Source organism: Leuresthes tenuis, unplaced genomic scaffold, assembly GCF_036924035.1.
Source record: "Leuresthes tenuis unplaced genomic scaffold, fLeuTen1.0.hap1 SCAF_16, whole genome shotgun sequence".
Taxonomy (NCBI): Eukaryota; Metazoa; Chordata; class Actinopteri; order Atheriniformes; family Atherinopsidae; genus Leuresthes; species Leuresthes tenuis.
The window spans coordinates 27,977,529-28,002,307 of record NW_027325370.1 but is presented as its reverse complement, the minus strand read 5'-3'; the positions used below and the strand labels follow the sequence as shown (position 1 = coordinate 28,002,307).

Sequence of the window (24,779 nt, the reverse complement as noted above, 5' to 3'; positions counted from 1 at the left end):
TGACAGTCTGTACTTTGGAACAGAGGCCAAAAGTTTCAGTCTAATAATCCTTTAAAAAAAGGCATGCTTGTTAAACTATGTCATGTTCATTTTGTGTCCTGAAAACCCAGATCATGATTATGAAAACCTGGAAAATGATGTGCAGCTTCCACTGAAAAAAAGAAAGAAAAACGCCTTTCAAATAATAATGATAATGATGATGATAACAATCTAGAGTTATTCTAGTGTTCTGAATTTAAATTCCTAAATTCCTTAAGGCGAGGCGAAAAAATAAAAAATAAAAATAAATGAAGGTTTGGCTGCTCTCTCACTCGCCTTGTGTTACAGTACATTTTTCATGAGCGAGAGGAGCGAGAAGTTGGATGTCATTGACCCTGCCTCCATCCTGCACTCCGTCCACTAGCAGGCCTCCTCCCGCCCCCTTCTGCCACACCGCTCCGCTCATCAACAGGGAGCACATTTGAATAATGTGTGAGCACTTGGACTGGAGCCAATCAGCTGTCAGGGGCTTGTGATAAACCGCAATGCATTATCGATAATAATAATTACGTTGACATGCGCATTTCTACTTGAGGGACTAATTTTCCGAGCTGAAGAATTTGTTAAAGAAGGAGAGGAAAATTGTCTGTGACTCTTTGCTCCCGATGGTTGCACCATGTCGAGGCGCAAGCAAGCCAAGCCGCAGCACATCAACTCTGAGGAGCCTGGTTCGATAGAGAGTGGTGAGTTTTTACTCACAAGATAGTGGGACTTTACGTGTGACCGTGCCACGCTGCTTTCAAACCATCGTTACTTGATCTGAAACTTTAGGGGGCCTGGTTTTAACATTGTTCCGTCGCACTCTGACCTGTTGCTGTCCCTTTGACTTGACCGGGGTTAAACTTAGCCTCTCTGCTGGGAAGCGACACGTTGAGAAACTATTTTGAACACCTACAGGTGCTCCGCGAGGGTCGCTTGAAAGTGTAACACTGTAGGCTTTTACGTGTTCAAAGCGTCGAATCGCTTGTTTGTAACTTTTTGTGTGATTTGGAGGCTTAACTCACAGACTTCAATCAGAGTAGAACGTTTGGGGCAAGAAGCTATTAAGTGAGATGAAGTGAGGCCACCGAACTGATGAAATCATTGATGCTTGTGTTTCTAAATGATTTATATATTGTTATCATGCATCGCAGACTTTCCTGGAGAGCTGTCTGTCAGATAACGACAGGCGTATTATTATTTATCTATATATTAATTCATGTCACTAATTTAATTGTGTTGGGAAATGTTTGTGCGTTTTTGTTGTAGGCTTTCGACGGGCATTGTTGGTTTTCATCCCTTCCCGTGCTGAAATGTCCATGCCCAATTATATTTGGCTCTGCGGGTGAAACCTTCTGAGTTATGGTGTTACTGATTTGTGTTTGCAAGTGCGCTCAAACAAAGGTGTCCCAACAACTGTATGAAATGTGACACTGGGGTAAGCTGGCCTAAAGGCAATAAATCCCCCAGTTTAATGCATGACTGTTTCCTTTAGTACATATGTGGAGAGGTGGGGGATGGAGCAGTCGCCTTTTCGTGGAGACTGGGTGGGGGTGCGTTTTGGTGTTGCCATATGCAAGCTCCAGTGTCGTTGTTGACTTCACCTTTTATAATAAACCGATGTTGGACAAGTTGCAGTGCGTTCTGGTTTGAACATGCTGTTTAGAATATTTGTCACTCAAATATTACGTTTGCTATGTGTAATCCAATGCAGCGCGCATATTTTCAATGTTCAGTCTAACCTCGTGTCATATCCCTGTAAAGGTGATCGGATACAGGTCATGCGCCGTCAAGTGGTAACTGGGTGTTCTGCCTCCCGAATTTACTTAATAGTAGAGAAGTTGCGGCTTTGTTGAAAGATCGCATGCTTTTAATAGATTGTTTTAGTACGACTTGCGTATGTTTTCACATTAAATGGTTTAAGGGGGTCTTAACTGTATGGTGCGTAAAAGTGGATGGCAGAGTCGTGCTCGCCGTTTCCTCCTTGAATGAGATTGTAATGCAGTTTGTAACTTTTTCGTGACACCGCTTCTGTGCCTCCTGGTGAGCAATTAACAAGGCCAAAAGTTTCCTTGGGCAAATGCAAACAGGTGGTCTGCCCCCTTTCTCAGAGGCATTTGCATTTAACAATACACCCAGTTGTGAAATGGCCTCTTGGTTAGCAGACCATTTAAATTGCACACTTGGAGCACTTATCAGGCATTCACGAGCTGTTAAAATGTGTCGAGTTGATTGCATTGCAAATGTCGACTTAATTTTTTATTTTTTTTCTTGTACATGGAAGTCAACATTTTTAAAAAGATATACATTTTTGTGGAACATAGATTTATAGTTTTACTGGAATTTCAGTTTCATGGGGGGAAAGCAACAGCCCTTGCGTTCTCTTGTGACATCAGAAATCAGATTTGTGTTCAGACTTTTTCAAGAAGGTGTCGTTGTTGTTTTTTTTATTCAGAAAATGTGTAATTTATTTATTCTGTAAATTACTTTGTCACTGGACATTGTTCAGAGTTATATCAAAGGTAGATGGTTGCCCTCTGCTGGCCCTGTGGACAATGGAGAAATTCAGTTTTAAAAACTCAAGTGACCCTGCTAGAGTGAACAAAAAGAAACCCTCAAAACAAGATTTATTTCAAATTACCGCCTTGACATGAAGTTTACAAGAATTTAGCATGCCTCAAATGTCATTTTAAGATTCAGGAAAATGGTATAAATGTTTTTTTTTTCACATATTTATCACATTTCATACATTGTCAAACTGTTTTAAATTGTATGACTGTGGTAGTCAGCCAAGTCTAACAGCTTCTTTTTATTTAATTCTAGCTGTGTGAAGAGCATATGTGTAAATTTTGTATTCTCTTATTCAAGGGATTCCCCAAGATGATCAAGCTGAGGAGACGGGAAACGATGTGAAGAGGTTGAGGATGGATGAAACCAGAGTCTGCAACAAGTGTTGTGCCGAATGCTTTGATGAGGCAGAATTTCTTGAACATGAAAAAAATTGCACTAAAAGTCAGCAAGTGGTCATCATGAGAGACAGAGATGGGAATGAAGTGGCAGACGAATATTCACAAGGCTCTCCTGAAGGTCTCAACAGTGATCATGATGATAGCCAGTCGAGCAATCATTCCAATACAGACCAACTGGGAAGAACAGAGGAAGAGTCCAGCATGAACGCAGAGGACTCGAGACACCAGGATCACAGAGAGACGTCTGCAAGTCCTGAGATGACTTTCCAACATTCACCTAAAATACAAGATTCAAACGTCACTCTTGAAACCATGCCTGACACAAAAGTGGCTGTCTCCCAACATTCTTCAAATACTTCTGTGATGTCACCACAGGGTGCCCTTCAGGCCATTCCAATTATCTTAGAACAGCTAGTGTGCCTTCAGCAACAACAGCTACAGCAAATCCAGCTCACAGAACAGATTAGAATCCAGGTAGCCATGATGACACCACAGAGTCTGCAGTCATCGGTAGGGGCAGCAATGGACCCTCTGAAAGCCCTTGGTGCGCATCTCTCTCAACAGCTGTCTGCTGCAGCAGCTCTGATAGGAAAAAGGACTGGCAGTCAGAGCCTGTCTATGGAGACCATAAAGCAAGGTAAACTACCTCTGCCTACAGACATCCCTACCTCTCTGAATGGAGGACTGGGATCAATGACTTCAAAAACAGAAATTTTGAAGAGCGTTCCAGATCTAGCCAGCCGTTTACCAGCACTACTGCCCCAATCCCCAGGTGTCATGAGTTTCCCCAGTACATTCAATGGTATCCAAGCTGGGACTGAATCCTCAAAAAAAGTAAAGACAAAGATGCTGACCATCCCCCCGGAATCAAAGAATGTGGAATCATTATACAAGCACAAATGTAAATACTGTGGAAAGACCTTTGGCAATGACAGTGCCCTCCAGATTCACTTGCGTTCGCACACTGGTGAGAGGCCTTTCAAGTGTAACATTTGTGGAAACCGCTTCACAACCAAAGGAAACCTCAAAGTCCATTTCCAGAGACATAAAGACAAATATCCTAACATCAGCATGAATCCTCATCCTGTACCAGAGCACCTTGACAATATTCCCACCAGCAGTGGCATTCCGTTTGGTATGTCTGTGCCCATGGAAGAGTCAAACATGACTGAAATTAAGCCCATCCTGGGTCATCCAGTTACTGGGTTCAACCCATCATCCATATCAGGATTCAAGACTAATTTTGATGGCTTTGGGGGTGATTCATTTTCCCAGAGGCCCTCCCCATCAACAAGTGATGGCTCCCCATCAGTGTCCTCTGTGTTTGTCCAAGAAACAGGACTGGATCCAATTCAGAAGGATCCTAAAGAATTACTTGGAGCATTCCATCACATGAATGGTAGTACTCTCCCTGGAGAACCGAGCTCTGGAACAGCAAAACTTCAGCAGATGGTTGATGGCCTGGAAAAGAGGACCAATGATCCCAATGAGTGTGTAATCTGCCATAGGGTACTGAGCTGCCAAAGCTCACTCAAAATGCATTACCGCACACACACTGGGGAAAGGCCCTACAAGTGCAAAATCTGTGGTCGAGCATTCTCCACGAAGGGTAACCTCAAAGCCCACTATGGAGTGCACAGAGCTAACACTCCCCTTAAAATGCAACACTCATGCCCAATTTGTCAGAAGAAGTTCACAAATGCTGTGGTTCTTCAGCAACATATTCGCATGCACATGGGAGGGCAGATCCCCAATACACCAATGCCTGAAAACCAGTTTGAGGCAGCTGAGGCAATGGAGCCATCTCTACCTGAGGATAAGCCAATGGATGTCAATGGTTTTGAAGCAGGCATGGAAGATCATGAGCCAGAGCTGAACTCTCAAAACCCTAACAACTCCTCAAATTCACTCCCATCTGCTTCCGAGGAGCAGCATCAAAAGCATATAGCCCCTGCTGTATTTTCCAGCCTAGATGTTTTGAAGAATATCACCTCTGGTCTTGCACTGAAGCGACAGAGTAGCATTGCTTCAGAGAGTGAGCGAGCATCTAAAGAATCTCTGCCAGCTCAGAAGGAGCAGGAAAATCAGACTGGCCGCAGTCCTGCCGTTTCTGATTCAGCCATGCCATTTTGCTCCTCTTCCCCAGTAAACAACCTCAATAATACTAAGTCCCCTGAGTCAGCTGTTGATGAAACTGCCTACAGTGGGCCAAAACAAGAGTCTGATAGTGCACAAGATGGCTGTGAGACAAGTGGGGCCCTTGACCTCACTGCTTCCAGCAGCTTTACCCCCAAGGTGATTAAAGAAGAACCTGGCATGCTCTTCACAAATGGAGACTATGGTGAGTTTAGTAGCAGAGGAAAACTATGTTGAATGCTGTCTCAGTGAATGCTTTAGTGTAACCTTTTTGCTCTTGTATCAACAGCTTCCAGCACCATACCCTTCATGAAGATACCACCAAGTCTGGGCAGTGTGGAGATGAAGATTCCTCCAGAGAATCCAATGGGCCCTCACGGTTTGTTCAGCTCCCATATGCCACAGGGAACTGCCATGCCCTCCTCAATCTCTACTGCACCAAGGCGATCGACCAAACAGCACATGTGTAATGTCTGTGGCAAGAATTTCTCATCTGCCAGTGCATTGCAAATCCATGAGCGCACTCATACAGGGGAGAAGCCTTTTGCCTGCAACATCTGTGGCAGGGCTTTCACTACAAAAGGAAATCTAAAGGTAAGTCTTCACTGTTCAAATTGGTGAATAAGCGTGCCTTTTAGACGATTGTTAATTATCCTTTTCAGCGCTTAACGTATTGTAATTGAATATGTAATTTTTTTTGTAAGGTGCATATTGGGACTCACATGTGGAACAATTCATCACGCCGTGGCCAGCGCCTGTCTCTGGATAATCCCATGGCGCTAATGGCGATGAACTCTGAGGCCAAGATGCTGCCAGAAATTATGCAGGCACCCAAAGAGCTGGGTGCACCACCAATGAACTTTGATCCATCTCTGTGGAACCAGTATGCTGCTGCCTTCAGCGGTGGCCTGACTATGAAGGCCAATGAAATTTCTGTCATTCAGGGAGGTGGCATACCACTCCCTGGGAGCCCTGCTGGTGGGCCTCTGATTGGATCCACTGGAGGTCTCATGAAGATGGATGGATCCCACTCTGGTTTGCCTGCCACGATGGCTGAAACTGAGAAGAATAGCTCTGACAGTGTGCCAAAATCACAGTTCCCACATTTCATGGAGGAGGGTAAAATTGCAGTTAATTGAGGTTTTTCTTTTCTTTTCTAACCATCAGGTAATCGCCTCCTCATTTTGTGAATGTCTCCCCTTTCAATGAGGTACAATCAATATTGAGAGAAAACCTTGTAGAATTCCACTTAGATTGGTTGTGTTTTTCAAGTAACTCCATTGAAGCTCTCTTCCTTCCTAATCTAAATGATTCTTAAGTGTTACGATTAGTTGAACTTGACTATAACTACTGTAGTTGTATTTTATTTTATGAGAATATATATGCGGGTATTTTCTTTCTGTGACTCTTTTCTTTTTTTTCTTTTGCTGTTTATCCAGAAGTTTGAATGTATAACTTACTTGAAACTGCTTTAACTCAAACTGTCTCCTTGAAAACTTTGAAGGATTTTGACTTGACTAGGAAAAAGTGTCAGGGCATGACTTTTAAGGGCACCAATTTGACCGGTCAAGACACGGTGTCAGTGTTCAGAAATAATGTTGTAGTTAACTGTATATGTCTGTAAAGACTACTTTCCCTCCTGTTGTGTGCCATAGGTTTTTATGAAATTGTACATTTCTTATGTTGTGGTAAATATCATTACTTTTGAAGAGGCTGTTGATCAGACGGATTATTCCATTGTCTTGCATGTTAAATCCAAGTGCTACAGTTCAGTTTTAGATTCTGTGGGTTACAGTGTGTTAGAGTCAATATACAGTAGCTGATTACTCATAACTGTTTATTGCCAAGTGCCTAATCTGAATTAAACCTGTTAAATTTCATGGTACCATCAGGTTTTACAAAAGCTCTGTTGGACTGAAAAATTGGTGTGCTCTGCTCTATAGTGGAGCATGCATTTCAGATGTTCTTTGTTTCATTTACAGTTTGTGAAACTATGAAGGTGTTTTTCACCTACATATTCTTCATTTAGTTGGTTGAACTCAGAGGGCTATCCTAATGCTTGATGTTCTTAGGCCTGCACTTTATTTCAGGTTTTAGTTACATTTACATTTCACTGCTCTTACTATAATGGCAAAATGGGGAGAGGGCAAATCAGCAATTTCGTCTGCTTTTACTTTCTGCCACAAATGACTATTCAAACCAATTATCATACTGTTTTTTGCTATATTGTCTTGGTTATATTATGAACTGGTAGCGGCATTAATTTATTGATGATACACAAAATGCTTGAGTTATGGGGCTAAGTTCTACCTCGTTTAGATTTTTAGTTGTCCCCCCTTTGCCCCTTTTACTCAATGCAATGTTCTGTGCATCTTTCCGATCCGTTTTTTTTTTTTTTTTGTTTGTTTTTAATTTTGTGTAAGCTAAAAGGCTTTTCATTCTCAACCTGCTGAGTTGAACAGTAATGAATGTATCACTGGACACTTTACACAACTCAGACTGGTCCAAGTACTTTATAGGCTCCTGCTGTTCATTCCTTATCAATATGCATTTGCCAAGTTGTGCCTTTCTTTAGCAAACCATGTCAGAACTGCTTTCAGGTTGTCTCCACAGTTCAAGTAATGTTGAGCCAATTTGATCTGTTTACAGTGTATATGTGTTTTGTTTTTTTTTTGTTTTTTTTTGTTTTGTTTTGTTTTTTTTCCAAAAGTTTCCTTCAGCTAAATGTTTTCTGATTTTGAAATAAAATCAGGGTGACTTTTTTTCACCATGCTTCCTGTCATTGCTTCAGAGAACCAAACCTGTTTGATCAAAGGGTGAACGAAAGGTGCTTCCAACCTTGAAATTTTTAATTTATTTTGCATTCTATACATAAAATCCCTAATTTACATTGATTCACCTTCAGATGAGTCCACAGAAATCTTGTCATTCTATTCACATTTCAGCAGCCATTAAATCCTGTGCCATTTTGCATTCTCAGCGAAAAACTATTTGCATCCACAACTGAAGCACACTGTCAAATCGTGTGTCCACAATCCATTTTAGGTCAACTGTACGTTAGCCACTTCCTTAACAATTTTGTTATGATGTAGTACTTTGCATAATTGTCATTACAGGAACTAAAGTAGTCTGCAGGAAAACTGCGAGTGAGCAGAAATAAAGAAAAACCTGTAAATCAGTCCAACCATTAAGGTTTATTTGAATTTTGTTAATTCAATGAAAGTATCTTTTTGAACTTTCAAATGAATTTAGTTTTTATCTGTCTCTGTCATGGACAATACATGCAGCTGAGCATTTACAAAAACTACAAATGCATATGACCGGAAAACCACTCAAATATAAAAAATGACCAGGTTTTATGCATAGTTGAAACATGGTACAGGATAGAATCATGAAAGCTAATGCTTGTTTTCATAGTGGTTGCCACCACAAATCATAATAACGACTGCTGTGCCTCTGCCTATGTCGCGGACCTGAGGTCAAAGTTGTGGTATGCAAATTTAATTATTTTTCATTGTACATTTTGCCACATTAGCATACAATAATCCATCTCTTAAAAATGTTTCCACCTGTTTTTTGTAAAGCTGAGGTTACAATGTTTAGTGCATTGACAGGTTGAGAAGCAACCTACACAACGAATACAGCTTTTGGCCATAGCTGCAGGGCAGGTGCAAGGCCAATTTAAATCTTGTTCCGAGGTCTATCAAACTCATTCATGTCTGAACTAGCCTGTGGCTTTCTTATTTACTCAGCACTATCAATCCCGGGCTATTTTTGCAAGAATGTTCAGTCATTATTTTGTTTGTAGTTGTAGTTGTAAAGCTGGAGTTTATTTATTCCAGTTTAATATTAGAGATAATTTACAGTATCATATAACATAATGTAAATTGCAGGCTTAAATTTGGGATCCCATTAAAAACTACATGCTTGCATTCTTCCAGTCACACTGGAGCTGTGGTGGAAGAGGGAAGGTTGATAACTCAAGGGATGAACCTGTGTTATGTCTAAACAAAACAGACTTACTAAAGAACCAATTCAATTATTTTAGGCACTGTGTTACAAGCGGCCTGTCACAAAAACACATAGTTTGTTTCCATTACTTTGATTAAATTTACAAAAAAGCCAAAGATTACACAATTTGACAGGAATAAACAAGTATTTTTGCACCACAAAGGTGATTCCCAATGAGCTATTAGACAAAAGAAGAAGTGTCAAGAACCAACAAAGACCTGACACAGAACCAGAACCTTTTGCTTGCCAAAGCTTCATCAGAAATGGTCTCTATGAGGGTGGCTGTCAAGAAGCCGTTCTTAAGGAAGTGAAACATGGAGTAAAAACTTAGGTATACCAAATTACACAACGGCTGAAAATCTGTGGTAATAGGTTTTACGGTGTGATGAATACTCCCCAGAGCCTCGACCTCAACATTATTAAAGCAGGGCAGGATCATCTTAAAAACAGACAAAGAATCAAGGTGTTGATACAAAATATAGACATTCAAGCTACTTATTATTGCACAAAATCGTTTTTTGCCTCTTTAATAAATTGGAGCGGAATATAGAATGACCCTTTTTACTTTTTTTAGCAATACTCATCTTGACTAATTATGTTTTTTCTTTGGTTTGTTAGTTAATACACAGATTATGCCAGATTGAATAACCTTTCACTTCCTTTTTAGTTTGGTTAGGTTAGTTTTTTTGCAATTTGGAAATTTATAATTTTTTATTAGGCTAAATGATGTCTGGTGCCGAGTAAAACCCAGAAATCTGACCTCAGTATGTGTCATTGGGCAAATGCACCATGGCTCGTAAAAAATTAAAGATGTAAATACAGAGTAACAAAGAGATAGAGATAGCAAATTACTCATAGAAATGATGTAGTCATACTCTCAAAATACAATGTGTTAAAAGCTTTTTATGTGACGCATGAATACAGTTAAGCTGCTATCACTATTATGGTTGTTCTCAATCAGCAGCTTAAGCTGTCCTTTACAGGACCATTTTGCGGGTATGAAAAAAAGCCCACTATCTCCTACTCCCTCTACAGAAACCACCAGCGATCATAGATTCCTCATCAACTATAACCTAATTATTTGAAGCAATTTCGTCTGATAACACTAATGCGAGAGAAATAAGAGGTACATCTGAGAATATTCAAAATCAGTTTTCAATTCCTCAAAGAAACACCGAAGACACAAAACACAAATACACACACAAAACAAAAAACCCCTTGTGTCCCACAGAGTCGTAGTGCTGTCGGTTGTCTGTCCTCACAGCACCGTTGACTATCGCGCGGTCCTGTGTGAGTGACAGCTGGAAGCCACCGCCCAGGCCAGAACCGCTTCAGCGGCTCACTGCTTCTTGTTTTTGCCCACAACCGGGGGCTGCAGGAATGGCCGATAATATCCCTCTTCAACCCGTGAGGCGACCGAAAAGACACGACAGTAAACACAGAAATGGGTAAGGGCGTTAAACAGCACTTTAATGATGGTATAAGGCCATATTGTTTGTCTTTTTTTGCTCGTCGATTTTTCCTGTTTTCAGTACGGCGTTAAATTGTTTACAGGAACAATGTGAAAATCTAGCAAAGCGAGGACAGGTTGTTTTCATGTTTAAAAAGAACGGATAATAGACGTGTGCACAGTAATACATATCACTAGGCTATTCATTGTAGCTTTTTAAAAAAAGCTAACGCTAGCCAGAAGTCCATGAGACATCCTTGTTCCGGGGTGCAATTGTAGCAAGTGCATTTGACGCCCATGTCATTATTTGCTTGGTTGACGCAGAGCACACGTAGAGCTGTACGCTTTGACTAAAAGAAAACACTGTGTCCGACTCTAACATACTAACTGAATTATTCTCTGTAGGGTTATTTTTGACCAGCATATAAAGGGGTAGGCCTCATGAATGACGATGAAACAGGACATGTGGATACAACGCTGAAATGCTGCCATGCTATCATGGTGACGTCACCTTATAAGTGCAAAGACTTAATAACTAACCCTAACCCAGCCTCCCACATGGTTTTAGCAAGGCAAGTAGCAGAGGTTTATATCCACACTTTCTCACAACAACATAAAAACACACATATGAGCAAGATTTGAAGTTATACAATAGATAATATTATATTATATTATTTAAACAGGAAAATTGGAATAAGTTTAATCAATAGAATTTCTGGAAAGTTTAACTGTTGAGTAATAAGGACTTTTTTTAGGTAGAGAGAGAGGAGTGGCCACTGTCTAACACAGAACTCCAGTCCTGGAGGGCCGCTGTCCTGCAGGTTTTATATGCTTCCCTGCTTCAACACACCTGATTCAGATCAATGCCTCATTTGCTGATTTGTGCAGAATTGAACAATCTTTCGAAGAGATCCATTTAATCAGGTGTGTTGCAGCAGGGAAACATCTAAAAGCTGCAGTACAGCGGCCCTCCAGGACTGGAGTTTGACATCCCTGGTCTAACATATCATGTCAACATTGTGTCATTGGTTTTTTTAATCTAATAAAGGAGACAGATATTGCTGACCTTTAAGTCTCACTCTGGCAATTATGAATGAAAAACTTATGTGTACCTTCAAAGTGTGCATTTCTCTTATGCCTTTAAAATGACTTGGCATTTACTGGCATCTTCTCCCTTATTATTTAAAGTTGTAGTTTTTTTTTGTTTGTTTTTCAAGTGGGCACAAGATTGTTGAGAACGTTCTCACTATTTTCTCAATCGAACAGTGCGTGCACCGTGGCTACTTAGCATGTCCTGCGGCAGTGCCGCCATTCTAATTCCAAAAAATTCAACTACGAGAAAGTAAAAATGAGCCATTACCAACTCTATGATAACCAGGATGACGCTTTATTGGAACAAGCCCAAACACATACCATCTCGTAAATCTTTGCAGAAATAATGTACAAGAAGAAGCTATTCAGCAAGTCTGATACAACTTCTGGTGGACTCAGTTGATTTGTGCCACGCTATGCGAGGCAGCCGCTGGACACAGTGATGCTGAGCAACACAGACATTGTTCTGTTGAGAAAATAGTGACAATGATGATGCGCCAGGAATGTTTTTAGAAAAATCTACATTGTAGTGCTCGCTGAGTCGCTATGAAATTGTAATTTTTTAAAAATATATGACCAAAAACGAACCTGTCTTTTGTCCCCGCTCTGAGTGGCTGTAAGCTTGGCTCACTTATGAGAAGTTTTCTTTGCTCATTCAAACAAACATGCCTTCTTCATGTAAGGTTCTAACTATTCATAATACGGTACATGTCACACAAACCCACTTCGAAAAACCTGAACTATCACTTTATTGGGGATCTATGATGGTGCTAATCCCCCCCCCCCGCCCACCCACATCCTAGACAGGGAAGACCAGCTGGCACCGGTCATTAAAACTCAGTTAGAGAAGAAATTCATTCCTAAAGACAGCTAAAGCAATGTACAGGCCATGGAAGCATCATATTGGTAATGTATTCCCTTTTTATGTATTCAACAGTCCAGGAGCCAGGTTAACTCAGAGATATTAGCCAATCTGGCACTGTCAGAGGTTGTTCTGTTCCCAGAATTAGCTGTAACAGAGCCAAGGTCAACCAAGGAAGTGCAACACTTAGTGAGACATGCAAGCTGAATGGAATCTGACTTGTGGTCTGTCTATGGTAAGCAAGCTTCTGTACAACATGCAGCCCAGATGAGAGTTTGCTCTGCTAGCTGCTAGACTTGCCCAGCACTCCCAGAGCTATCAGCTTCTGTGGCGAGCGAGCTACTGGTTGGCTTGTGACCGAAATTTAGCAAGCTTCTCACCTCCCACAGCTTGCTGACTTCTATTTCTCCTTACTTGGCCTTGCTCCTGCTGTGAACTCCAACTTGACCTATACAAACTTCTTTGCTTGCTATTTTCTCATTTATGCGTTACAGCACATGCAAGTTAGCTGTACAGCCTCACACATTGTAAGGATGGGTTGACTCTATATGTAGACCATACGGGCTGCCTTACCTTGCTTTCCTGTCATTTTTCTTGTCATGCTCTGTAGATTCAATCCTCTACCATATCACTGATGGCGAATTTTTCTCATATGTCTTGGAAAACAAATGGGACAAATAAAAGTTAATAATAATCAACCTGGTCTTAAAATATGCTTTCCACTGCATCTGTATCTCGCAAATTGATATGCTTTGCAGAAGAATTGGTATCTGCTGTTAGTAAATAATGGAGAATTTATTTAGAAAACTTTGCCAGGTATACCATTGCATAAAAGTGATAAAAAACTCTTGTTTACCATTTCTAAGATTCCCCTGTAATATCTCTTTCTATGATAACCTGATATAATAGTTTTCTCCGTGAATACGAGCTATGTACAAGAACTCCTTACCTGGCACGCTAAAGAGAAGAGGGCCTTTTTGTTTTTATGTCCTGTGTATCATAGAACATTTGTCAGACTTTGAGGGCGGCTTATGATCAATGAATTATTATTGGACCTGTCATAAAAGTCACATTTTGTATACAGTCAGTTGTTTTTGTTTTTTTTAGGATACCTCACTATTTAACAGAGCTTCTGGTTGCTTGATATGATTTGTTTTGATGGAGAGAAGATTGAAATATATTTTGTGGCGCATGATCTCTCTAGACTCTGCTCATTGATCTTTAGCTCAGTGCTCTGTTCTGCAAGTGTGTGGCTGCAATATGCAACACATTAGCAAAGAGATGCTACAATACACTGATAAAGAACGGGTGCAGTTATTGCAACGCTATCACAAAATCTGATTATGCATGTCTTTTTTTTTTTTTTAATTTTAGCAAGATTTCAGTGATTTATACTTAACCGAACCAGTGTGATTAAGTTAAGTTGAAACTTTATTGTCATGTAGAGAGATTAGATGTGAAGCAGCTTAACATTCCCCTCCCTCTTGCTTTTAGATGCTGCCCATGGTCAAGATGCTGTGGCATGGGGGATTTCCGTCCCCGCACTGTGTGGCTCGGCCACCCAGAAAAGAGGGAGCAGAGGTACCCGAAGAATGTCATTAACAACCAGAAGTACAACTTCTTCACCTTCCTTCCTGGGGTTAGTGTCAGTCAAAGGTCATCTCTTCAACTTACCTCTGTTTAACCTGCAAACCGCTGCCTACCTCCTTCAGCCTGACCTCTAGTGACTTTTACCTTGTTTGATAGTTTCTCAAAAAAATGGTAATCTTCTCCTGTACAATCCCCTGTTGGCTGCTTGTAGTAGAAATTATGAAGATATGGATGCTTACTGAGGTGACTAATAGATTTATAATTGCTTTGGGTCAGGGACTCAGGTCAGACCTGCAACTAATGGTTATTTTTAGTACTTAAAGGACTTTAAATGACTATGCTAATAAATGTTTCCTATCGATGGACAGTATACACTTAAAATGAAGTCCTACTACGATTACCTTGTACCCAATGTGGTGTCTATAAATCACTTGTTTGTTTTCTTTTTTGTTAATGTTTTTCTTATTGCAGTCACAAACCACCAAAACAGACATGGCTGAGCCTAAGGTCCATGACTAAATTGTCTGGCCAACTTACAACAATATAAAATAGAGAAATTGAAAGTAAACTCACTTTTTCCTTACAATAACAAATTACCATTTGTAACAACTGGCTCTGACACTGACCGCAGCTGCAAACAAAAAATCAACTATGTTGATCTTTTTTCCCCCTTCATGAAAGACCGCTATCAGCTGATGTTCGCAGTTCAGTCCAAAATAATAAACTAGCCTTATTTTCTCATAAAGTTGTGCTTGACAGACATTGTTGTCCAACACACTCTGTAGAATACATGCCTTTGCTGCATGTTGTCATAGTTACAGGCTAATCCCCTGATAGTTTCTGGTTGTTTCTGCATTTTAAAAACCTAAACTAAATTAAATATGCTACTTTTGGTGTAAAAATAAATGAAACAGAAAACAGCATTTGTGCTTTTTTGCTGTTGTTTCTTTTGAACTATCTCTATATATACAAATGAAAACACTGAAGTTCTGTTTGCTTAGTTAAAAACAACTTACCTGTGGATCCCTAGATGCACACAGACTATATTTTAAACATAGTCTGCATTGTCCTAAGGTGAAGAAGTTTGTAATTTGTAAATTACATATTAGTTTCAGTTTGCATGCCATTGGTGAAATAAATACTTTAAAATTGGGAGTCAATAAATGATAATTAACTTAATTATCATTAACATTTTTTCATCCAGCGTCTGTTCACAACAAAGTTTGTCTTAGGGCACTTTCCATAAACAAAAACTCTGTAAATCCCCCAGACAGCAGAGGCATAATAGCTACCTCAGCCATATTTGGACATCAGCACTTTGACTGCGCTTGCTCAGCTGTGTTTTTGATTATGGCATTTTCTTTCCTGATTTACATATTCATTTGCTTTCTGGGCATCCAGTTGTCTTAAGGTCTTTTTTTTTTTTCTTTTTTGTTTATGCAATCAGACATTGAAAGTAGCTCAGATTTGTTTGGAAAGCAAAAGACAAGAGCAAGGACTTTTTGCATTGCAAATTGGGATGCTCTTTATCTACTTTGGTTCATGTCAAGAAGTATTTCTCTGAGCATACAGCAAGCTTTGTGTTTCTGAGGATGTTCCCAGCTAGGGAAATGGCATAAAGTAGCCATGTGAAGACGCGGGTTTCTTCTGGTAGTAATTTCACATGGTGGTGGTAATTAAACTGAGTAAAGTTGTAGTATGTGTGTTAAATTTGACTGTGACACTGGTAGATAAGCAGCAGCTGTATGTGTCTGTTTCCCAAAGAAATCTGAGCTACTTTCAGTCTTGTCCCTTCTAATATCTCTTCATATAAGTCTAGACTTTGTTACAAATCATTGTATCATAAAATTTTACGAAGCATTTATTTTTTTCTGCCAGTTTGATTAATATTTTAATTGACTGAGAATATTTCACAGAAAGGCAGCAATTATATGTCATTTTCATTTCTAAATTGTTTGCCTTCTATTTTGTTAATTGAAATGTTTATTTTGTATTGATCTATGAAATATCACAAGCTAAGAAAAATTCTGAAAGCCAAATGCTTGTTTTGCACTGGTTAAAATACAAGTTTTATGCTTCACAACACATCTTTTTAACCTAAAATGACCAAAAGTTGTCTTTCTAATTCAGATAAACAGATAGTTTTGTATGGCTATGCAGAATCTGTGGAAAAAATATTTTGATTCTGGTATTTTTTTGGGTTCCTGTTGGTTGTCCAATTGCTGTCAGAATAGAGTTGACCACTCACACTTGAGTGGGGTTTGTGTGAATGCTATGTCCACGAGGAGAGCAAGAGGCGGAACCCTTTGGAGAATAAAGAACAAGATGTAATGATGTTTGTATTTTCAGTGGGAAGAAACTTCTAAAACTTGTCTTACTAAAATATTGAGTTTGTTGTGTGTAATTCTATGGCCTCACACTGCTCTTCTTTGTTTTGTTCTCAGGTGCTCTTTAACCAGTTCAAGTACTTCTTCAACTTGTACTTTTTGCTTTTGGCCTGCTCTCAATTTGTTGAGGAGTTACGCTTAGGTGCCCTCTACACCTACTGGGTTCCTTTGGTATGTTACATTCCACTAACTGTTAATCATTATGGTTAGTCAGCTTCATTTTCTGTGTTCAGTGTCTCTTTAGAGCATTTTATAAAGTGAAAAAAAATCAGATTCTATAGCATCAGCAATATTTTTTGTCTCTTAGTTGTTGAGAATTGCTTTTAAACTGTGACATTTTACTCTCTAGGGACTTGTTTTGATTATTACAATCATGAGAGAGGCAATTGAAGAAATAAGATGTTACCTTCGAGACAAAGAAGTAAACTCTCAGATTTACAGCAAGCTTTCAACAAGAGGTGAGAACTTAAAGCCTGAACAGCATGGGTAATGTTTGTGTTAATATCTGTGTTACTTATTTCTCTGGATCAGCGTCTATTAACTGTAGGAGGTTGGTCCTATTAAAACTTATTGGGGCTAGGGGAAATGGTGGGTAATTCAAAGCAGAGATGTAAAAGTGTACATAAGAGGCCTCCGTATAAAGTGCTACCAGCAATAAAAAGCAGGGGACCTCTTGCGGTTTCCATCACTTTACTCCTTTGATGTGGCAGCTTGTTTTACCCATAAACACAATGACTGGTTGCCTCCATGATAGCGACCCCAGTGCAAATTTTTTGGTTTTAGTGAATCTTTATGGTGTCAGAACTTGATATAATGTTGTCCTACATAGTTGCTGTTGTGTTTCTTTTCTGAGCTTTGTTAAATCCTATGTTTAAGAAATTTTTACATGAAATAACTTAAAAAATCTCAGCCAATTTTGTTTCTGCAAGCTGTGACGAAAGGCTACATTCAATGGTTGTTTATCTGTCTTTTGTAAAATAATGCCAAAAATGTTATTGCATTAGTGAAGCAAAGCACTGAAGTGAAGTCCCGTGAACCCTAATGCATAACAATATTAATGTGCTTTAATGTCTTACATATGCAAAGCCTAAAGGTCACAGCACAGTTCAAGGGTCAGTGATCTCTTCCAAACAATTTTGCCTGTTCATTCCATGTGGAATGAGAAAAAAGGCTTAACTCCCCCAGCATTCTTTCAAATCTGCATGGAGCTACTTTCCCAAATTCATGGAGGTGACTGGTATGGCATGCTGGACAAAAGTTCACCCAAAGGATACATTAATGTTTGATTTGGGGGGAAAAAAATGTCTTTGACTAAAAAAATATTTCTGAACTAATTTATAACTAGACAAACCTGAATAGAACTTAAGAAGTAAAACTGTAAAATGGTAGGTCTTGCTTTAAAGTTGTTCCTATGTAGTGGACTTCCTTTACGCCACATGTAACCATAAGTTAATATACAAACTTTATTAACTTTAGATTTTGTGTTTCAGGCACAGTGAAGGTTAAAAGCAGCGGTATTCAAGTGGGCGATCTTGTCATTGTGGAAAAGGTTTGTCAAAGGTTTGATGAACATCTGTGAATAGTTTTTGCCTTTTAAGACTGTCAAGTTACCATTTATATGACAGCAAATAATGAGGAGGTTGTTAATCATCTTGTGCTCCGCTGGTGACTGGGGTGGAAGGGGTTAGTAAAGATTTTGTAATCTTGTGATCGATGCTGAGCTTCACCCTGTCAGACTCAATACATGTACAACAGATGTGAGTCTAAAATGGCTTTAATGAGATTTTTTTTTTAACACGTGCAATTTAATGCTATTGTTGAAAGATTTTTTTCCCCTTTTTTTTAAATGTTTTTTTTATTTCCAGTGTTAGTTAGCATAACAACGTGAGGGATCTCTTTAGTCGCTCCCCTCATGGACAGACTCTGAGGTCTTTGTAAATGAAATGTGAGAAGTGAGTTTCGTCTTCAGTTTCAAACAGAGGGCTTCTTTCAGAGTCATTAATTTCAGTGATTTCAGTGTAGCTGAGATATTATCAATTGTACATGTTGACCTACACTTTTTGCTAATATAACTGTGTGATTCATGTTATGTTGGACTTTTAGCTCAAGAACCAACCTACATCTTAAGAGACATCGAAAATCATAATTAAACTAATGGCCACTTTTTAAAAGATTAATTGTTAATTTGTCTGACTGACTGTTGATAATGGGGATCATGAAAAGCTAAAAGTCTTAATTTTCTACAGTTAAAAAGAAGTGGAGCTAGAGAAAGTGTCCAATCATGAGGTGATGTTGAACTCGTGTTTTTCTTTCTGCCTCTCTTTGTAGAACCAGCGTGTTCCTGCTGACATGATCTTTTTAAGAACCTCTGAAAGAAATGGTAAACATCTGCTGGTCGTTCATCCAGATATCCACATCAGGCTGGCTGGCTAGGGAAATGACTTGTTTAAAAAGGCGCTGAGGTACAGGGATTAACCCTGAGCTGGGACAGGAAGCCCTACAATGTATAAATTGTGACTGGGTTCACTAGTAAATTATCACTAAAGTTACTGCTTCTTGTAGACAAAACGATGTTCTCTCTTGACCTTCGTGTGAGTTAATTTTTGTCTTTCAAATGAGAAGATAATGAAAAGGAAAATCAAGGGACACACAAGATCAAATGCAAAGAGAAAACATGAGACAGGAGAGGATGCCTCATCTGAATAATCAAATATGGATAAGGACAACCTCCATCAGTGGTGGTACAAACTTGGCAAAATGTATTGCATTGTCCATTTTGATATAAACAATCAAAGTGGCTGACCACCCCCCCCCCCCACCCCCCCTTCCACCCACCCACAAAAAAAAAACAAAAAAACAACAACATCTCAGGCAGTTGATTTATTTTCAGCTTTGAGAAACCCAAATGTGCCTGAGTTTAAAAGGAGAAAAAAGGGCTTGACGCTTGTTGTTGTGTCTTCCTGTTAGGGAAATAAATAAAACAACAACATTGTTTTACTGGAAATTGTGCTTGGCTATCTCTCTTCCATGTGGAGGCCATTAGGTCAATTATGAAGGGCCTAGGTCATGATTGGGAGTTTTGGGCAGGAATGATGCATACCAGCTGGGGAGGATGGGTTTTGGTGGATGCCTCCAATTTCTGCCATCAGTAATTTCGAGTGAGCCCGACTCAAAGAAATGGCCTCAGACTAAAGTCACTTTGCCACCTTTTAATTTTTTCATTCTTACTGGTAACTTTGAAATGAATGTTTTAAAATGTATAAGAAGATAGGTCACGGCCAGTACAGCTTTCAGTAACTTTTGAAATATAACCACACTTCAGAAAAAGTTTGGACAGTATGAGCAATGCAAAAAATGAAAAACGAAGTAAATAAAAAGGGAAAAAAGCGACTTTTACATTTACCTTGACTTTAATTTCATTACAGTCAGTATGAACCTGGCTCTTAAACTTGGAGCTGATAACAGTCTGGGTGATCCTTTTTGTCTTTGTCCAGAGCACCCTGCATCCATTTCTTCCAAATACGATCTGTAACACTGATTGGCCTGACACAGCTATGCCTTTCTACTGTGTGATTGTCTACCCAGACAAAGTTAACATAAAGCTTCTTTATATTTCACCAGGTAAAGTTTGTTGTGCAGTTCTGTCTGAGGGATCGGATATTGTGGGTGCCCAGCTTAGGTTGATGCCCCTGCCCTTCACACACTGAAATGCTTTCAGATTGCTTACATTATTTAATGATAATTTGTCCTCATCTCTGGTGCTGAACTGCCCCTGTCCCAACCTTTTCTTATAATGTGTTCCAAGTCTGGAAGACAAAGATCGTTGTTTAGTAACAAATGAAGCAGACGAGACAAAGCATGAAACATCTGGTGTTCATATTGACTGTAGGAAAAAAAAGTCAAAGTAAAATTAGAATGATCTTTTTTGTTTGAAATTCACTTATATTTGCATTTTCTGTATTTCACAGCTTTTTGTGATGGGGTTGTTGTAATTTTGGCAATATGTGCAATCAGTGCAGAAGAAAGTTGTAAGGACCTGGCCTATTTTTTGTCACCCCCTCGAGGTGAAAGTTTGTTCATCTTGCTTCAGTAACACTCTTTCCTCCCAGGCTCCTGCTTCCTGCGGACTGACCAGCTGGACGGAGAGACAGACTGGAAACTGCGCCTCCCTGTGGCCTGCACACAGAGGCTGCCAACTGCTGCTGTGAGTCATCACAAATAGATGGAGAGGGTTGTAAGGATGTAGGGAAAAAGTTGATAATTACACCATTGTTGTGTCTTGTCCTTTTTCAGCTGATTAAAAACAGGATGACTTGTGCATGCAAACTCTGTCTCAAAGAAACAAGTCTTTCATTTGGACAAAGTGGTCATTTAAGTCAAGTGGTGGGTGGCCAACACATAAAAAAATGTTAAAACTAAAAGGTTGAAGAGTCACTGCAGGCCTTAACTTTTAGAAGAGGTTTTGCGGTGTTAAGCGCAAACTGCATCACATTGAAAACTGCAGGAAGAATGAGAAATTTAGGAATGAATTTGCAGGAATTATTACCTTTATATTACGAAAGAGTACAGATGAAAAGGCTTATACTTCTTGCTATCAACAAAAAAGTTGGTAACTCACGATAATTGGATGTTTTATGTTTTTGTTGTTGTTTTTTAAGTATAAGTGTTTAAAAAAAACTTCTTAAATATGAATATGTCCAAGTTTTTTTTCTCTTTATGAGTAGATGAAAGGTTTTTAGAATTTGAGTTGTTGGTCAAGGCAAAACAAGACACTTCACTTGACAAAGTTTTCATTCATTCCTGTCATCTCATGTGCAGTGTGTTCATTGACAAGCATCAAGCAAGTTTCACAGCATAAAATGCGAAACCCTTGATAAAACACTGTTACTATTTAAATGTTTGTATGGAAACATTTGGCACCACTACTTTTTTGGCAGTTTTTAAAAATGTATATATTGAACTTAAAAAATGAGAAAAAGCAATAGATTTTGTACAAGCCGTCCAGGCTTCTTGGAACTATGAATTATGAATTGTGGGGCTTGTTTGCTCTGTCTTTATCCTAAACCTTGCTGTCATTGTTGTACAGGACCTTCTCCAAATCAGATCGTATGTGTATGTAGAAGAACCAAACATTGATATCCATAACTTTATTGGAACTTTCACTAGGGTGAGTGCTTACAATATATCAAACATTTTTTATATTAATATGGCAATTCGCAGTGTAGGTCTAATGTCTGGATAAGCAGCTTTACTTCAGTCATGTGAGCAGCCTAATATTTCTGAAGCATGTCTTGAATGAATACTGATTGATGTCAGCCACAGTAGCATAAGGAAAGAGAAAGGAACATCTGTCTTTACCTCTTTCAGAGATCACTCTTTTTCTTCGCTACTTTTGCCATCTCAGTCTGTGCTCTGTTTGTGCAAAACCATAAAAATACAATTAAGTGGTCAACAATCAAAGTTTCAGTTTAAAAGATGATTTTGACCTGATGGATAATGCATTGAAAGTGACCATGTTGAATTACTTCTCCCTGGGAGCGATTTGTTGAAAATATTTTTACTGTAGTAGTACTAATCTAGCAAACCCATTTTCTGTGTATTCAGTATGTATTCCAGTTGTGTGGATGACTTAATACATTTCCAGCAAAATACTTTACAAAGAATATGAGTCCCTATTTGACTTCCTTTTTGTTCATTACTTGTTTTTATTGAGTTTTATAAGACATGCAACAGATTTTGCTGTCTAAAAAGAAATGAAAGTGATTCAAGCATCCCTCCTACTACTGATTTTCAATTATTAAAGCATCAGTAACAAAACATGTTTTAAAGACCATGCACCATTTCACTAAAATTGTATTCTTCCTATTCCTAACATTTAAAACCCAAACATGTTTTTTCTTTTTTAATCAGAACTATTTGTTTTGTTCTCTTTCCCTCCCTACACTACTTCTCTTGCACCAGGTGTCAAAAATCTGGCAAGAACATTCATATGAAAGGCACTTGATGAGTTAATACCAAAACCCCTGATTAATATAGACAGGAATTACCTGACATCATTCAACATTCTGTATATCTGTCTACTGTATATACTGTCTACTCTATATCAACTGTTACAGGAGGACGGAGACCCACCAGTGACTGAAAGTCTCAGCATTGAGAACACCCTGTGGGCCAGCACTGTTGTCGCCTCTGGTAAATGTCCGACTGGAGGCACACCCATAAAGCTGCTAATATCCAGGAAGTAACCAGGACCAGTCTATGCTTTACTGAGGCATTGCCTCCTTTTAACTGTTAATCTGATAACTTGTCCAACTAAACATACACTAAAAAAATAATAAGGCAGACAACACTGTGCTCATTTATAGATAGCTTTGGGAAAGTTGACCATAAATGTTGGGAAAAAGTGCCTTTCTTTTGCAGGAGAGTAAATCCATTTTAACCCACAAGAACATGTGTTATCAATTATGCAATTAGATATCTGACATTCTTCATTTGAAAATGTCTCTTCATGTCAGGCTTATAAGTCTGGAAAAGATCTTTCTGACATACTATGGTTTATGTTGTAGCTTTATTATAGTGACCTGAGGCAGTTTTTGGACTTTTCCTCTCCTTCACTGCAGGCACAGTGGTGGGGGTAGTGATTTACACAGGCAAGGAACTGCGCAGTGTCATGAACACCTCCAATCCAAGGCACAAGGTACAGTGGAGTGAACAAGAGCTTTAGCAGCAACATCTGATCATTGAGTTGCGTAAAGGTGTATTGTTTGTTTGTTTTTTTGTAGACTTCTTCCTTATTTGATGATTTGAATAATCAATTAGACATTTAATTAGATCACATTGTTGGCTTTATTAGACCTATATATTGCACATACACAGATTTTTTTCTGACATTCATTGCTCCTGATAGGTGGGTTTGTTTGACCTGGAGGTGAACTGTCTGACGAAGATCTTGTTTGGTGCCCTGGTTGTGGTGTCGCTGGTAATGGTGGCCCTCCAGCACTTTGCTGGCCGTTGGTATCTCCAGATCTTTCGCTTTTTGCTTCTCTTCTCTCACATTGTGCCCATCAGGTAAGACTTGAGATTCTCTTATTTGCAATCTGCAGTGTTATATTTTATGTTTTATGTAAGCAGATAAAAATTACATGTTTTGTTATTTGATGCAGTTTGCGAGTCAATCTGGATATGGGAAAGATGGTTTTCAGTTGGATGATTAAGAAAGACTCCAAAATCCCAGGGACGGTGGTGAGGGCTAGTACCATACCTGAACAGCTTGGACGCATCTCCTATCTGCTGACAGACAAAACAGGTTACACTCCACACATTTTGTTGTGTGACCTAAAGCACCACTGAGGCCAGCAAGTTTAGCTCTAAATTAAGAGGTTGTAGCACTGAGTTTAGTTGTTTTCTTTCCTGGGGGTACTGCTGTGTGGTGGGGGTCTCTGCTCCAAGAGACCTGCGACTTATTGGATTCTTAAATCATAAAAAAAGCAAAGTCTCTCATCCATACACACATTTAGAGCCTAATCGCTCCACCACTGCACTTCCTCAGGCGTAAGGTGTTACACGTCAGATTTACAGCCCTCTTTCCCAATTAAATGATCAGCCATTTCCACATTCAGAGTGCGATTAGGCCAGTGGGGTCTGCAGGTCAGGGTAATGTGTGTGCTTGGCCCCTGAAGTCTTTTTGATTTACTGCCAAAAAATGCTTTTAAATTAAGTGTGAGGATGCAAAGCTTGTTTGTCATGTCCAAGGCTTCCTTAATATGTTGTTTTTTTTTTAAATACCTACTATGCACTCTTACCAGGTACGCTTACTCAAAATGAAATGGTGTTCAGACGCCTCCATCTTGGAACTGTGGCATATGGGATGGACTCTATGGATGAAGTACAGAGCCACGTGTTTAGCGCCTATACACAGGTAAAAAACCCATCTGTGAAGCCATGCAATGCTGTATGTCTTTTTAAAGAAGAAAAAAGGTGACTAAAAATAAACTAAATTACAAAAATTTGTAATTCCAACATATTGGGAAGGGATCAAATAAACAGACATGAGCATTGTTTGAAGTAACATATCAGTTTGCACTGATTGTTTGGTTGAATGCTTCCTGACCTCATATGACACTCTTTGTCTCCTTGACACCAGAGGTTAGAGAAGCAGGAAATAGGATCAGTGAAGTACTGACAGGACTTATTTAATGACACTACCATTAACCCCTGGGACACACAGCCTTCTAAAAATAGCTTTGCCACAGTGCAAAAACAAA

General features: G+C 39.2%; 2 protein-coding genes across 2 annotated transcripts in view; both read left to right on the top strand.

Moving 5' to 3' along the window:
- Positions 1-655: 655 nt before the first annotated feature.
- Positions 656-6,509, top strand: sall4 (spalt-like transcription factor 4). The gene is made up of 4 exons (XM_072366990.1): positions 656-722; positions 2,887-5,328; positions 5,413-5,717; positions 5,828-6,509. The coding sequence occupies exons 1-4, from the start codon at positions 656-658 to the stop codon at positions 6,260-6,262; spliced, it is 3,249 nt and encodes a 1,082-aa protein (XP_072223091.1). The 3' UTR covers positions 6,263-6,509.
- Positions 6,510-10,428: 3,919 nt separating this feature from the next.
- LOC140272426 (probable phospholipid-transporting ATPase IIA) overlaps positions 10,429-24,779 on the top strand; it is a 38,076-nt gene continuing 23,725 nt past the window's right edge. The window contains exons 1-13 of the mRNA XM_072367875.1: positions 10,429-10,582; positions 14,033-14,177; positions 16,573-16,686; positions 16,865-16,973; positions 18,006-18,064; positions 18,844-18,895; positions 20,625-20,719; positions 21,602-21,682; positions 22,632-22,707; positions 23,136-23,212; positions 23,423-23,583; positions 23,679-23,821; positions 24,321-24,433. Of these exons, the coding sequence (XP_072223976.1) occupies positions 10,515-10,582; positions 14,033-14,177; positions 16,573-16,686; positions 16,865-16,973; positions 18,006-18,064; positions 18,844-18,895; positions 20,625-20,719; positions 21,602-21,682; positions 22,632-22,707; positions 23,136-23,212; positions 23,423-23,583; positions 23,679-23,821; positions 24,321-24,433 (1,293 nt within the window). The 5' untranslated portion in view covers positions 10,429-10,514. The remainder of the gene's footprint in view (positions 10,583-14,032; positions 14,178-16,572; positions 16,687-16,864; positions 16,974-18,005; positions 18,065-18,843; positions 18,896-20,624; positions 20,720-21,601; positions 21,683-22,631; positions 22,708-23,135; positions 23,213-23,422; positions 23,584-23,678; positions 23,822-24,320; positions 24,434-24,779) is intronic.